Source organism: Rhineura floridana, chromosome 1 (assembly GCF_030035675.1).
Source record: "Rhineura floridana isolate rRhiFlo1 chromosome 1, rRhiFlo1.hap2, whole genome shotgun sequence".
NCBI lineage: Eukaryota > Metazoa > Chordata > Lepidosauria > Squamata > Rhineuridae > Rhineura > Rhineura floridana.
Genome location: NC_084480.1, coordinates 156860817 through 156873086, shown reverse-complemented (window position 1 = coordinate 156873086; position 12270 = coordinate 156860817). Strand labels below are relative to the sequence as shown.

Below are 12270 nucleotides of genomic sequence, written 5' to 3'. Positions count from 1 at the left end.
CCCACAGGTCGGATCCCCTATCCCAGGGCCCAGTACAACATCCAGACCCACAGTGGTTGAAGCTGACAGCGTGGCACTTGAGTGGAGAAGTCTGAGGCCCTCAGACCTTACCTCAGGAGTCATCGAAGTCATTCTTGCTCCACGCAGGCCCTCCACGACAAGAATCTACCAAGTCACCTGGAAAGCATTCGCAAGATGGTGCCAAACCAGGGCATTCAAACTTCCAAGGCCATCTCAGCAGTGTTCTCAGCCACATCTGACCAGCCTGTCAGCAGTAACCAGCTGATCCGGCACTTCTTCAAGGGGGCAGTCGTGTCACAACCCCCGACCACTCACCACTTCCCATCATGGGACCTACAGAAGATCCTACAGGCCCTGCAATGTCCACGTTTCAAACCACTAGGTATCATTCCTCTTCGGGTCCTACAAGGTCCTATTCTTCATTGCCATTACCACAGCCAGTCACGTCTCTGAGCTGGACGCCCTATCTATCACACGCCACCTCTGCATTTTTCGCAAGGACAGGGTAATCCTCAGGATGGACCCGTCCTTCATCCCCAAGGTTAATACGGACTTCCATAGGGAACAGGAGCTGGTCCTACCATTGTTCTGCCCTAGACCGGTACAGCCGCTGGAGAAAGATCTACACTGCCTAGACGTCACCAGGGCACTCAGGACATACATAGATAGGATAAAGGACCTGAGGACCACCGAGGCCATGCTTATATCTGTACACCCCAGGTCTCTGGGTAAGAAAGCATCAACACCAACCTTCGCATGCTGGCTAAGAACATGCGTCTGTATGGCCTACGTGTTTTCCTATAGCCCAAGGGTGGGGAACCTCGGGCCTACTGTACAAAGGCAAAAGTCACATCCATTACTCACTTTTGCCTCTGGCCTCACACACCACTGGCATGCAGCACCCGACCCCTGCTTTAGCAGATATATTTTTGTTTAGCAATGGAGGTCAATCTGGAAAAGTACTTGGCTAAGCACCTAGGACCTCTTTTTCTCCACCTAAGAAAATCTAGCCAACTGGGGTTGTTTTAATAGCTGCAAAGCTGCCAACATTAGATGTTGAAAATCCGAAAGTCAAGCAGTCACAAAATAAATTGATATGGAAAGCGTGATTTCTTATTTAAAAGGGCAACTAGAGCAAACCAAAGCAAGTTTCAATTTCCATGTATCCAACAGCCATGACCACCTGAGCAAATTTAGCTTTGGAGGGAGACAGGTATCCTAGAAACTTTGCCTCGTTCCTCACTCGTCTCACTGCCACTGTTTTTCCTTGAACAGCATAACATCTTGTTCTTACCTCACGGTCCGGAATGTTGTCCGAACATCACTACACCCAGTCAGGAGATCAGAGTCCTGGATTCTTGGGGCACAGCATGCAGTACCTTGCACAAGAGAAAAACATGCAATGATTAACATGTTTTTATCTTGAAATACAGAGATCCAATGTGGTGTTGTGATTAAGGTGCTGGACTACAAGCTGGGAGACCAGGGTTTGAATCCCCACATAGCCATGAAGCTCACTGGGTGACCTTGAACTACAGCTGAACATCAAGACTAAAGTAATAACAACTGAAGATTTATGTAACTTTAAAGCGGACAATGAGGACACTGAACTTGTCAAGGATTATCAATGCCTTGGCACAGTCATTAAACAAAATGGAGACAGTCTAGAAATCAGAAGAAGGCTAGGACTGGGGAAGGCAGCTATGAGAGAACTAGAAAAGGTCCTCAAATGCAAAGATGTATCATTGAACACTAAAGTCAGAATCATTCAGACCATGGTATTCCCGATCTCTATGTATGGATGTGAAAGTTGGACAGTGAAAAAAGGGGATGAGAAAAATCAACTCATTGGAAATGTGGTGCTGGAGGACAGCTTTGCGCATACCATGGACTGTGAAAAAGACAAACAATTGGATGTTAGAACAAATTATACCAGAACTGTCACTAGAAGCTAAAATTATGAAACTGAGTTTATCATACTTTGGACACATAATGAGAAGACATGATTCACTAGAAAGGACAATAATGCTGGGAAAAACAAAAGGGAGTAGTAAAAGAGGAAGACCAAACAAGAGATGGATTGATTCCCTAAAGGAAGCCACAGACCTGAACTTTTACAAGATCTGAACAGGGTGGTTTATAGCAGATGCTATTGGAGGTCACTGATTCATAGGGTCGCCATAAGTTGTAATCGACTTGAAGGCACATAACAACAAATTCAGCTTTGGCAATGCCTGGGGTACAAGCTCAAATCTAAGACCCAGAGGTCCTTGCAGTAACCAAGGGGAGCCATATTTGTTCAGACAAACAGCTGCAGTTACTCTGCACCAGGAGACTTGACCTGAACAATATCAAACAACAACTGCACCCTTGCCAGTTCAAGTTGTGCACTTGCAGCTGGGACTATGATGCTGCAGGAAACAATTGCAGCTTAACTCATAGCTCTCAGGGGACATAGAGGTCAGGAAACAAATCAGGTCAATAGAGCTGACACAGGTTGAACAAATATTGTTAAACTCAGCTGACATCAGATACCTGGAGTAAGAAGACAGTTCACATTTGCAAAAGTCTCTCGCAGAAAGGCCATGGTGCGGCTCCGTTGTCGATTTGCCTGCAAACAGAAGCGGGAGTCAAACCTGGGGGAAGAAAAGGCTGGGTGTTGGCCCACAAGAGGTACTATGCTAAAGAGTGGGTATCTGAGATAAATGTGTTCAAGTGGGAAGGTGAGGAACATTTGACCCCCCAGGTATTGCTGGACTACATCTGCCCTTGTCCCTCAACATGCTGGCTGGGCTGAGGGGAATACAGACTAGCACAGCAATACAAGCAACCTTCTTTTCACCCACTATAGAAAAAGAGGTCAAAACCTGAAAAGAGGAAAGCATATCCTGCTAAGATAGCACAATCCTTGAATTAATGAGAAGAGTCAATGGAAACAAGAAAACAATCTGTACACAGAGTTGAGCTGCTGTTTCGGATGCTATCAGAATGCATCCAAGTCTCGCATTCAGATTTCAAACAGATTTTAGGAAATTGTTTTCAGAAAGGTACAAGAACAACCATGAAGTGCCAGCAGACGAGTGGAGCAGACGCAGGACTAAAACTGGGAGCAACCGCGTGCCCCCTCCAGATAAGGAAGGAGCCTTCCTTTCAGTCTTGGCTCTGCTTTCCTCAGGACTGCTGGGTTAATCCTTTGCTCCAAAAGTTTTGTTCAGGAATACCACTAGATCAGGGGTCACCATCTCAGCACCTGCAGGCACCAGGAAGAGGCCGCAGATTGAGCTTTCATTTAAAAAACCAAGCGAGCCTCTAGCTCACCTATTAAGAAAGTTATGAAGCAATATGTGCAGGTAACCCTTCTAAGCAATTTCTATGAAATGAGCCACCATGGTTTCTCCTGCCTGGCTGTGTTTTTAGCCAATGAGTGAAGTCAGAGATGTGATTGATAAGTGAGTTGCTTGGATACCAAGCAGTGAGAATCCCCGGGGTCCTAAAGAGCTGCTGTTTCCCTTAGTGCCCTTTTCCTGTTTTGGTCTTCCTTTCTAGTAGTCCTTGAAATCTCTGTTTGACCTTCCTTTTTTCCAACCAACTAGGATGCATCTTTCCTATGAAGATAAATTACTCCCTAGAAGTTATTTTCTGCAAGTACTACTACACAACAAGCGTGGGTGGATGTGAAGGAATTGCCTCGCCAAATGGCAAATGAGAAAACTTTGCAAAGAAGCTTAGGCATGTAAGGAGTTAATGTCCAGGGACTCATTAAGAGTTCATGGTAGCGTAAACGTACAGTACAATGAGGTACATATCTACTTCAGAGATAAGTCTGTGTTTAATGGGATTTACTCCCAGGTAAGTGGGTATAGGTTGGCAGACTAGCCTTTGGTTTAGGGTTGGCATTGCTGAAAGCAGCATTCTTGTGCCTTTAACATCTGTATCTCCACAATCAGGACCAGCAGGACATAGCTGACTTTCCATGGTAAACATGAGGTTTGGGGTGAGGGAGATAACTGCACTCTCTCTTTCTCTCTTATTTTGTGTTATGCCATGGTATCCAAGGCAGCCATTTTGTAGCTCTCAAAATTCAAAATGTGCGCCCTGGTTCAAACAGGTTGGAAACCCCTGTGCTAGATATTTTTTAACTTTATTTTTTCTCCTGATTTTGTCAGCTCTTAAGCAGGGAATCTGGGACCACCCTAATCCAAATGGGGCAAGGGACAACAAAAGTGGTGGGTCTTCATCTTGTGGAACAAGTCACCATAAACTCAGCCAAAACCAGGACTTGGAACTGAAGTATAATTCTCCTTAACGCCAGATATATCTCCTCCCTGCTTCCATATGGTTTAGCATTACACCGAACCAAGCCAGCATAAAGATTAAAGCTATGAAACTTATTTCAGAGTGACTGCAAACATGGATACTACAGAGCCCTTTAATCAAGCAGGAGGAAGCAGCAATGACTATAAGTACTGGGGGAAAATGTTGTTAGTAGTAGTAAAGAAGGTTTTTGGACTTCCGGGAAGGGTGACTTCGCTTGTGCCTGCTTTTGAGACGGGCTCCCACCGCAGAAGAAGCTTATTCAGATATAAATCAGTCAGAACATTTTTTTTTTGACTGATGAAATTTCTCCCGGGCAGGGAGAAACGTAGAGATCAACCTCAAAAGCCTGTTTTTGTTGGGAGGACTGGATTTCATTAATTTATGAGAAAAGGTCCAGCCAGCAATGCCGGACGGACTTCCGAACAAGCTCTATCTGATTAATGCGATACGTTTATCTTTTCTTCAAAGAGAAAACGGACTAACAGGCAAGCACCCTTCTTTCTATTCTTTTTTTTACTTGGTTTAAATTGTTGCAGCAAAAAGAGATTTGTCAAATGAATCAGCTTTAAAGAACTTCTGGGTGAGCTATAACTCTTCTCTGTTATTCACGAAATTAACAGCTTATCTCTGTTTCTATTGCAAAAAGCTGTCCTGGAAGTGCATTCTAAAGATATAAACAGAAGAGGGATTTCTATTCCGAGGAACATTATATTGTCTGGGACTATTCTCTTTTTGGTCTATTTTATTTTGACGAATCTGCTTCTTCACGACGCCACTAACTGTTTTGATGCTGGGAACTAAATTTGTTTTGTATTCTTGAACATAGAGAGATAAGGCAGGCTGCTCTGTTTATACTGTGATGTCATAAAGCCTGGAATATTAACCCAATTGTTGCTGAAATAAGAAGTGGTTCTTCTTTATTTTTGTTTTGTTTTGTTCTCATGGTTTTAAAAATGGCAATCAAGAAAGTGGCTGAGAATCTGGAAGTAATTATGTTTCAGAAAATAATGGATGAGATTGAGATAACGAAACAAACCCTGCGACAGGGCAGTAAGGAGCTGAAAATGGAACTGAGCAAAATGACGCAGGAGCTTAAAGAAATAGGGGATCCTGTGAGAGAGGAGAATGAGATCAGAGATGAGAAAAGAAAAAATAAAGGGAAGATACAAGCCCTGGAGATTGGAACAAATGTGGAATTGGAAAAAGATCTGGAGTTTATGGATATTAGAAATAAAATCTACTGTTTGGAATTTAACGTTATCTCTGAAGAAATTAATGAAGATATTAGAGATAAAGTTATCAATGGCTTGGATAATCTTCTGGACTGGAATGATGTGATGCAGCTTGATATAGAGAAAATCTATGGAATTAACTGCAGCCATGTGACAATGGAAAAACTCTCAAGAGATGAGCCAGTGCATTCTGTAAAAAAGAAGAACAGAGATATGACTTTACAACAATATTTCAGCAACTTATTCAGAATTGATGGCAAGAAAATATTTGGGATAGAGGAAATTCCCATCAGACTCTTATTATATGACTATGGCTATGACAGCAAGATTATTATGGAATACTGATAATGGAAGATTGGACACTGAAATTACTGGACTTAACAGGACTATTGAAGATGGAAGATGGAATTAATATGGATAATGGAATAATGGCTATTGAAGTTATTGGACCTAACAGATTTTGATGAGATGGATTAATCGATATGTTTATTTGGACTATGGTTATGACAATAAGATTATTATTATTATTAACGAGATGGATTAATCGACATGTTTATTTGGAGAAAAATTGATAGATATATTTCTTAAAGAATTGAAACCTCTCCTTGACTTTTTGTGGAAAGAATAAAGTAATGTTTATGAGATTTGATGATTAATTAAGAGAACTACTGGAGGAAAGTGATTTTATAATATAATTTAAGAGACAGGATTGTTATATATTGTAGACCTATAACTGATTTGATCTGTGACAAATGGGAAGTCAACATTTTATTTTTTTGTTTAATCATTTTTGTTTTGTTTTGTTTTTTGTCTTTGAATGTTTTATGATTTTGTTTTGTATGTTTTATGAAAATTTGAATAAAAATTATTGTAAAAAAAAAAAAGTAGTAGTAAAGAAGGTTTTTAATCATGGAAAAAACTAAACAGTTACATGAGTGGATGTCTATTTTGTCCCAGTCAGGTAATATTATTCAGAGACAGTGTCTTGGCATAGCCGTTCAAAGGCTTCAAAGATGTGATCAACAGCATGCCAAATTCTTCTCACCATGCTCGTTTTGGGATTCCAGACTTCCACCATTAGTTCCCAAGTTTTCAGATCATCCCTTTCCACATCTCCTACCTGCAAGGAGGAACTTACTGGCCCTCAGCACTCTCCTTTCCCCACAGTATACGTTTCACCTTATAATCCAGAGCTGTGAGCTGTCTTTCACCTTAATATAATCCAGAGCTGTGAACTGAGAAGCAAGTGCAAGATTAAGACGAGTCTCCAAATTCTGAAAAACAAAGAGACATCGGGGTAAACTCCAACTTATATAGCCACTGTCAGCCTGCGCACCTAGAACAGATCTGGAGGTACTATACTGAAACACCCAACCTTCAGGCAGAGACAGAAAGGCACAGATATGGGCAGAGTATACAGATGCATTTTCCTCCTCATGCGCCATCTCCCTCGCCGCCCCCATTCCTTACTTGGTATGAGAGCAATATCTGCTGACAGCTAAAAATTCACAAGCCCCTCCATAGGAGGACAGGGTGTGAGTTATTTTTTATTTGGAACAGATTTTTAGGACAGTAAATTCCATTTGCATGCCGGCACAAAAGTACACCACAAAACAAGCAGAAGGCACACAAAGGCATTGCACGTCAAATATGTTTACAGAACAGAGGCAGTCTGACAGTCCAAGCTAAGCAAATTGTGTCACAATCTCCAGGGGAAGGTACAAGGTCTCAAATCCACATGACCAAACCAGAAATTAATCTAGGACTTACTAGCCCAGTTCAGATACAACTGGCAATGGTTGGTTGGACTGAGATAGAGCTTTGTGAAGATTCATTCCAAGTCTGACAAACTATGACTTAAAAATTGGTCTGAAATTATTATATCTATGGCAGGCTACTCTGAAAGTGCCTTAGCTACGGTATCCTGGCATGGATTACTCCCTGAACTCACTCTGTAGGCAGGGCTATGCAAAACAGAAAATTGCTGGGCCAGTGGTGCCATGGGTAATGCATCTGACCACAAATCAGAAGACGGTAGGTTCGACTCTTGCCTGGCTTGCTGGTGTTCCCTTTTGGGGGAGAAGGGCCATTGCTCAGTGGCAGAGCAACTATCTTACATGCAGAAGGTCCCAGGTTCAATCCCCGCCATCTCCAGATAGGGCTGAGAAAGTCTGAAACCCTGGAAAGCTGCTTCCAGTCAGTGTAGGCAATACTAAGCTAGATAGACTAGTAGGCTGACTAAGTATAAAGCAGCTTCCTATGTTCCTAACCAGAAGGTAGGAAAGAAAGTACACTGTTTTGATGGTCTGAACCAATGCTTAATTGGTGGCCCTGAGGAGATCTATCCTTTGACAGGAAGGAGGCAATTTGAGACCTGAATGGGACAGAAATGCTGTCTATTCCACTGATAATTAACTGGCACCGTAAGTCTGATGTTGTTTTCTCTTTCAGTGGAGGAGGTTATCCAAGCATAGGATGTTGAACAACAGTCTGCACCATCCCACGCAGGCTGAAAACAATTCAGCTGAATTATGCTTGTTTGAGTATAGCTGAGTACATGAAAGGCTGACATGCAAATTATGGTGCCAAATGAAAGAGAAACTTGACATCCAAGCAGCTACCACACATATGCCCAAGAGGGGAACACTGAAGGCAAAGAAATTGCTGTTTACCTCGCAAGTGGGTTGTAACACCCAATGTAACATCCCTTCATTGTAGAACAGGGGTGAGGAACCTCTGGCCTGCAGGCCAAGATTGCCCCGCAAGGCCATTTCCCCAAGCCACATCCACTTGTCAAGTCAGCTGACATCACTGCTGACATCAGAAGGAGGGTGAGGTTCAATTTTGCATTGGCTGCGGGTGCCGATTCCCAACAGTGAATAGGCGTCTGCAGCCAATGCAGTAGGATTTAACATCCACTCATCAGCTTATGCCTTTTGCTGAACGTTGAAGCCCAGTCAACTGGGGCTTCAAAGAGCATCATTGCCTGACATCACGATGAGGCCCAAGAAATATATAGTTTTGTGACCACTGAGCCCCACAAAAGCAGGCGGTATAGGAACTTGCAGGGGGAGGGTGTTACGCCCTAATCTGCACAGACCTGCTCATAAATAACTGGGAGGAGTAGGCAATGCCAAAATACTCTCCACAACTTAAGGAAGATCCAAAATACTTCAGCACATAGCATACAGCATGGCCATTTATTTTTACAAGCATCTCAAACGGGGAAAGATACAACGGGCTCTCCACATGCCTATTTGTGCAAAAAACTAGTTTACCATTTGGTCAAAGTGATTGTTGAAGTCAGGCTGCAGGAAATCTCTCATCTCACTAAGGATGCAGATGACATGAGCCACGCGGACCTCTTCCATTTCTGGCAGGGACACATCAACCACTGTGGCTCCTAAACTCTCTAGGAACTTCACAGCTGATCAGCAGCAGCAGGAGCCCGGACGGGTGGGGAGAGAGAAGAAAATAAGAGAAACTTAATAGTCTAATAAACTTCTCCATATTGTTCAGCAAACCTGGGATGGTGACCATCAGCAGCAATGACAACCACATTTATAAAGTTTCTAGGATGAAGTAGAAAGCAAGGTCATATTTTCAGGTAATCCTTGCCCCATTAAACCCAGCATGATTTTGATAATGCAAACAGAAGTCCCCAGATTCACATGACTGCATGTTGGTTAATACATATATTGAAAAGAATCAAGAGGGCTCTGCCCTGAACACACTGGATTACCTTAGATAAGATACTCTCTCAGCTGCAGCCATACCCATCTAAAGTATGTGGAAAATACTGATTTGTATGTTCCTTACAACAGCCCTGTAGTGTATACAAGGTGCTTGAAACGCTCAAAAGTTGTGTGGATGCTAAATATTACTACCATCAAGTATGTCCACATGAACAGCGACTTCACTGTCTGTGGCCAGACTCTAGTTCTCATCACCAGGATAAGCTGCACAGCATCATAGTACTGTTGTTGTTATATGCCTTCAATTCAATTATAACTTATGGCGACCCTATGAATCTTTTTTTGATATATTCATAAGGTTTTCATGGTAAGAGGTATTCAGAGGTGGTTTACCATTGCCTTCCTCTAAGCCTATGGCACCCAGTATTCCCACATGGTCTCCCATCCAAGTACTAACCAGGCCTGACCCTGCTTAGATCAGATGAGATCGGGTGTGTTCAGGATAGTATGGCCATAGGCATTATAGTACTAGGCCTTCAGAAATCCTTTTCCTCTTCAAACTAACAAGTCACTCAAGGATTCTGGGACAATCTTGATCTTCAACCCACATACGCATTTTTAATTAGAAAGACTACAGTAGTCTACAGTGCTTGGCAAGAACAGGGATCTTTTGCAGTTTACCTTTCTGGCAGATAGCTAGGATTTCGGCATCACAAGCCTGGCAGACAATAAAAAAAAAGTGAGTTATCCTCACTATCCACTTTTACAGGACACCCTTAAAGCACTCCTCTTCCTTCCCTCTACGTAACCCGCTATGTTCTCAGTCATGTGACAGAGTGATAACATGGTCTTCTTTTTCCTTTGGGGACATATCTCAGCCCAAACGTAAGTGCCCAGAGTCCCCCATCAACCCCCACCCCGGTAGCAACACTTTGAAGGTGGAGTGGAATGAACGATGCAACAGAAATGTCAGGCAAAGGCACCTTAAAGAAAGTCCAGTCAATCCCCAACTTCAAGTCCTTCAGATCAGGTGTGAGGATTTCAGAGAGGGAGGGTTTGGGCTGGCATAATCCTGTAACAGGTTAAAAGAAACAGGCAACAGTCCGGAGTTGCACACAAGAAAAGGAAAACCCAGTGTGCTACCCACAAGAGTGAACGGTCAATAAAACTCACCATATGAATAGTGGGGATCTGGACCAGCCAGGATAGCATAAGCAACAACCACGTCTACCACTGAAGCACAGAGAGGGCCTAGCCAGGATTTAAAAATTGGAAGACAAGCACATTATGGCACAATGATCCTCTAATTTCCAAAAAATCTCTGGTTTTGCTTTTAACACAGCTCTCAGATTGCACATGCAAGTGATGGCATGCTGAGGTGGCAAAATGGGTGGCACCACTTCAGACTGCACCTTCTGGTCCCTTATGAAAAAAGATACCACCTACAAGTATAAGATCAAGCAGGCAAAGGTTGTAGCTGGCCCTCTCTCCCCTGCAATGCACCAGTTTTCTATCTGTGAGGAGTTATATTGGGGGTGGGGGGTGGAAGCATTTGAAACAATAGCCTATACTTATAATCTGTCATGGTGCAATTTGTTCTGCCGCCTCATTTCATGCCTCTGGAGGTGTACAAAAGAATGCTTGGACATGGGGCTTTCTGCAGGTCTAACGCACCTCTCGGCACCAGCCCTGCATCCTCCTCTCTCTAAACTCATGAAGACATACAAGGAGATTCTCATCATGTTCAGCTGAACGAAGGGTTAGAATTCCCCTTCAGACCTTCACGTCCGGAGAAAAACCAGCACCTAAAGGAATGTTGGGGATGGGGCTTGTGTGCATGCCCACTCCCCCCTTTAAGCCCACACACTTTCATTGGAATGCCTAAAGAAGGCTTCTGTCTCATGTGCAAACCCCGCATCTCTTTGAAAATATGCAGAAGTGCCTGCAAGAGTCTCTGGAGTTTAGGGATGCTCTGCACAGCTACCTCTCATCATGCTGACTGCCACTGTACTGGCTCTTACTTTCCCATCCCTTCCATTTCTCTGCTCCTTCCCAAAAGTTCCAAAGTGATAATCAAAAGAACACACAAGACATTTTTAAAAATAAATTTGCACCAAGCAAGTTTATAAGTAGCATAGAAAGCCATCTGTCCTCCCAAAGGTGGACACTCACTCACTCACTCACTCTCTCTGTCTCTCTCTTTCTCTCTCTCTCTCTCTCTCTCTCTCACACACACACACACAGGCTGCAGTCATATCTCACAGTGAGCCAAACCACGGCTTAGTGAGAATGCAAGGAGACTGGAGCAGCTTTGCTCCTCCCTGTGCTTTTTAGATCAGTGCAGCATGGTTTGCATGTTGCAATAAGCCAGAGTATGGTGGCGCAAATGTGCTATCTCTTAGAGAGCAGCTGGCACCTGCTTTATTCATTCCCATTTTTTTTAGGTCAGCGTGAGACAGCACCTAAGCCAAGCTTTGGTTAAACCAAACCCAGGACCGTAGTTAAGGCCTCTCATCCTTAACCACAATCTGTAGTCACGTTGTCTCCTACAGTTACAGGGCATGGTCAAGGAAGAGAGACCCTTAGCTAAGGTCCTGGGTTTCAATTACATGCTAAGCCAAACCTTGGCTTGGCTGCCATCTCATGCTGACCTAAAAACACTAGAATGAGCAAAGGCGGTGCAAGCTCCTCTCTCGGAGACAGCTCATTCGTGCCACCATACGCTGGCTTACTGTGACACGCAACCAAGCCACCAGCTCCACTTTCTGTGGCTAAGCAAAGTCAGCTCCAGAAACAGTCTTCTTACCAAGGCTTGTAGTTGAATATGAGAGGGGGTGACAGCCAAAGCCACTGATACGTCCAAATGTACCTTTGTATAATACAAAGCAGGTTGGTTAAAGACACAAAGCAACAGATGGTCAAAATGAGATGCCAGAAGCCAGTTCAGCCTGAGTGGTAGATCATGCCAGGCTCCAGGCAGCAGCTGACAGAAGGGAAAATGACTG

General features: G+C 43.4%; 2 protein-coding genes and 1 pseudogene across 9 annotated transcripts in view; 1 reads left to right on the top strand and 2 right to left on the bottom strand.

Annotated features, from left to right (window-relative positions):
• The window catches only part of LOC133390353 (uncharacterized), a 58106-nt gene that overhangs the window by 9877 nt on the left and 35959 nt on the right, over positions 1-12270 (bottom strand). For 5 of the 7 annotated variants that reach the window (XM_061638802.1, XM_061638812.1, XM_061638840.1 and 2 more), the window contains 8 exons: positions 12072-12134; positions 10439-10516; positions 10249-10337; positions 9947-9983; positions 8849-8997; positions 6782-6844; positions 2557-2632; positions 1316-1400 (listed from right to left, as the gene is read on the bottom strand). In XM_061638802.1, the coding sequence (XP_061494786.1) occupies positions 1316-1400; positions 2557-2632; positions 6782-6844; positions 8849-8997; positions 9947-9983; positions 10249-10337; positions 10439-10516; positions 12072-12134 (640 nt within the window). Of the gene's footprint in view, positions 1-1315; positions 1401-2556; positions 2658-6749; positions 6845-8848; positions 8998-9946; positions 9984-10248; positions 10338-10438; positions 10517-12071; positions 12135-12270 lie in introns of those variants that run through there. The other 2 variants (XM_061638850.1, XM_061638860.1) reach the window with 2 other exon arrangements.
• On the top strand, positions 2562-6324 carry LOC133390411 (uncharacterized). Of its 2 annotated transcripts, none has more exons than XM_061638958.1 (2): positions 2562-2694; positions 4188-6324. In XM_061638958.1, the coding sequence occupies exon 2, from the start codon at positions 5280-5282 to the stop codon at positions 5913-5915; it is 636 nt and encodes a 211-aa protein (XP_061494942.1). In that variant the 5' UTR covers positions 2562-2694; positions 4188-5279; the 3' UTR covers positions 5916-6324. The 2 variants fall into 2 exon arrangements, with proteins under 2 accessions (XP_061494942.1, XP_061494951.1); XM_061638967.1 differs by having other exon boundaries at positions 2562-2709.
• Positions 9674-9784, bottom strand: LOC133375902 (5S ribosomal RNA; annotated as a pseudogene).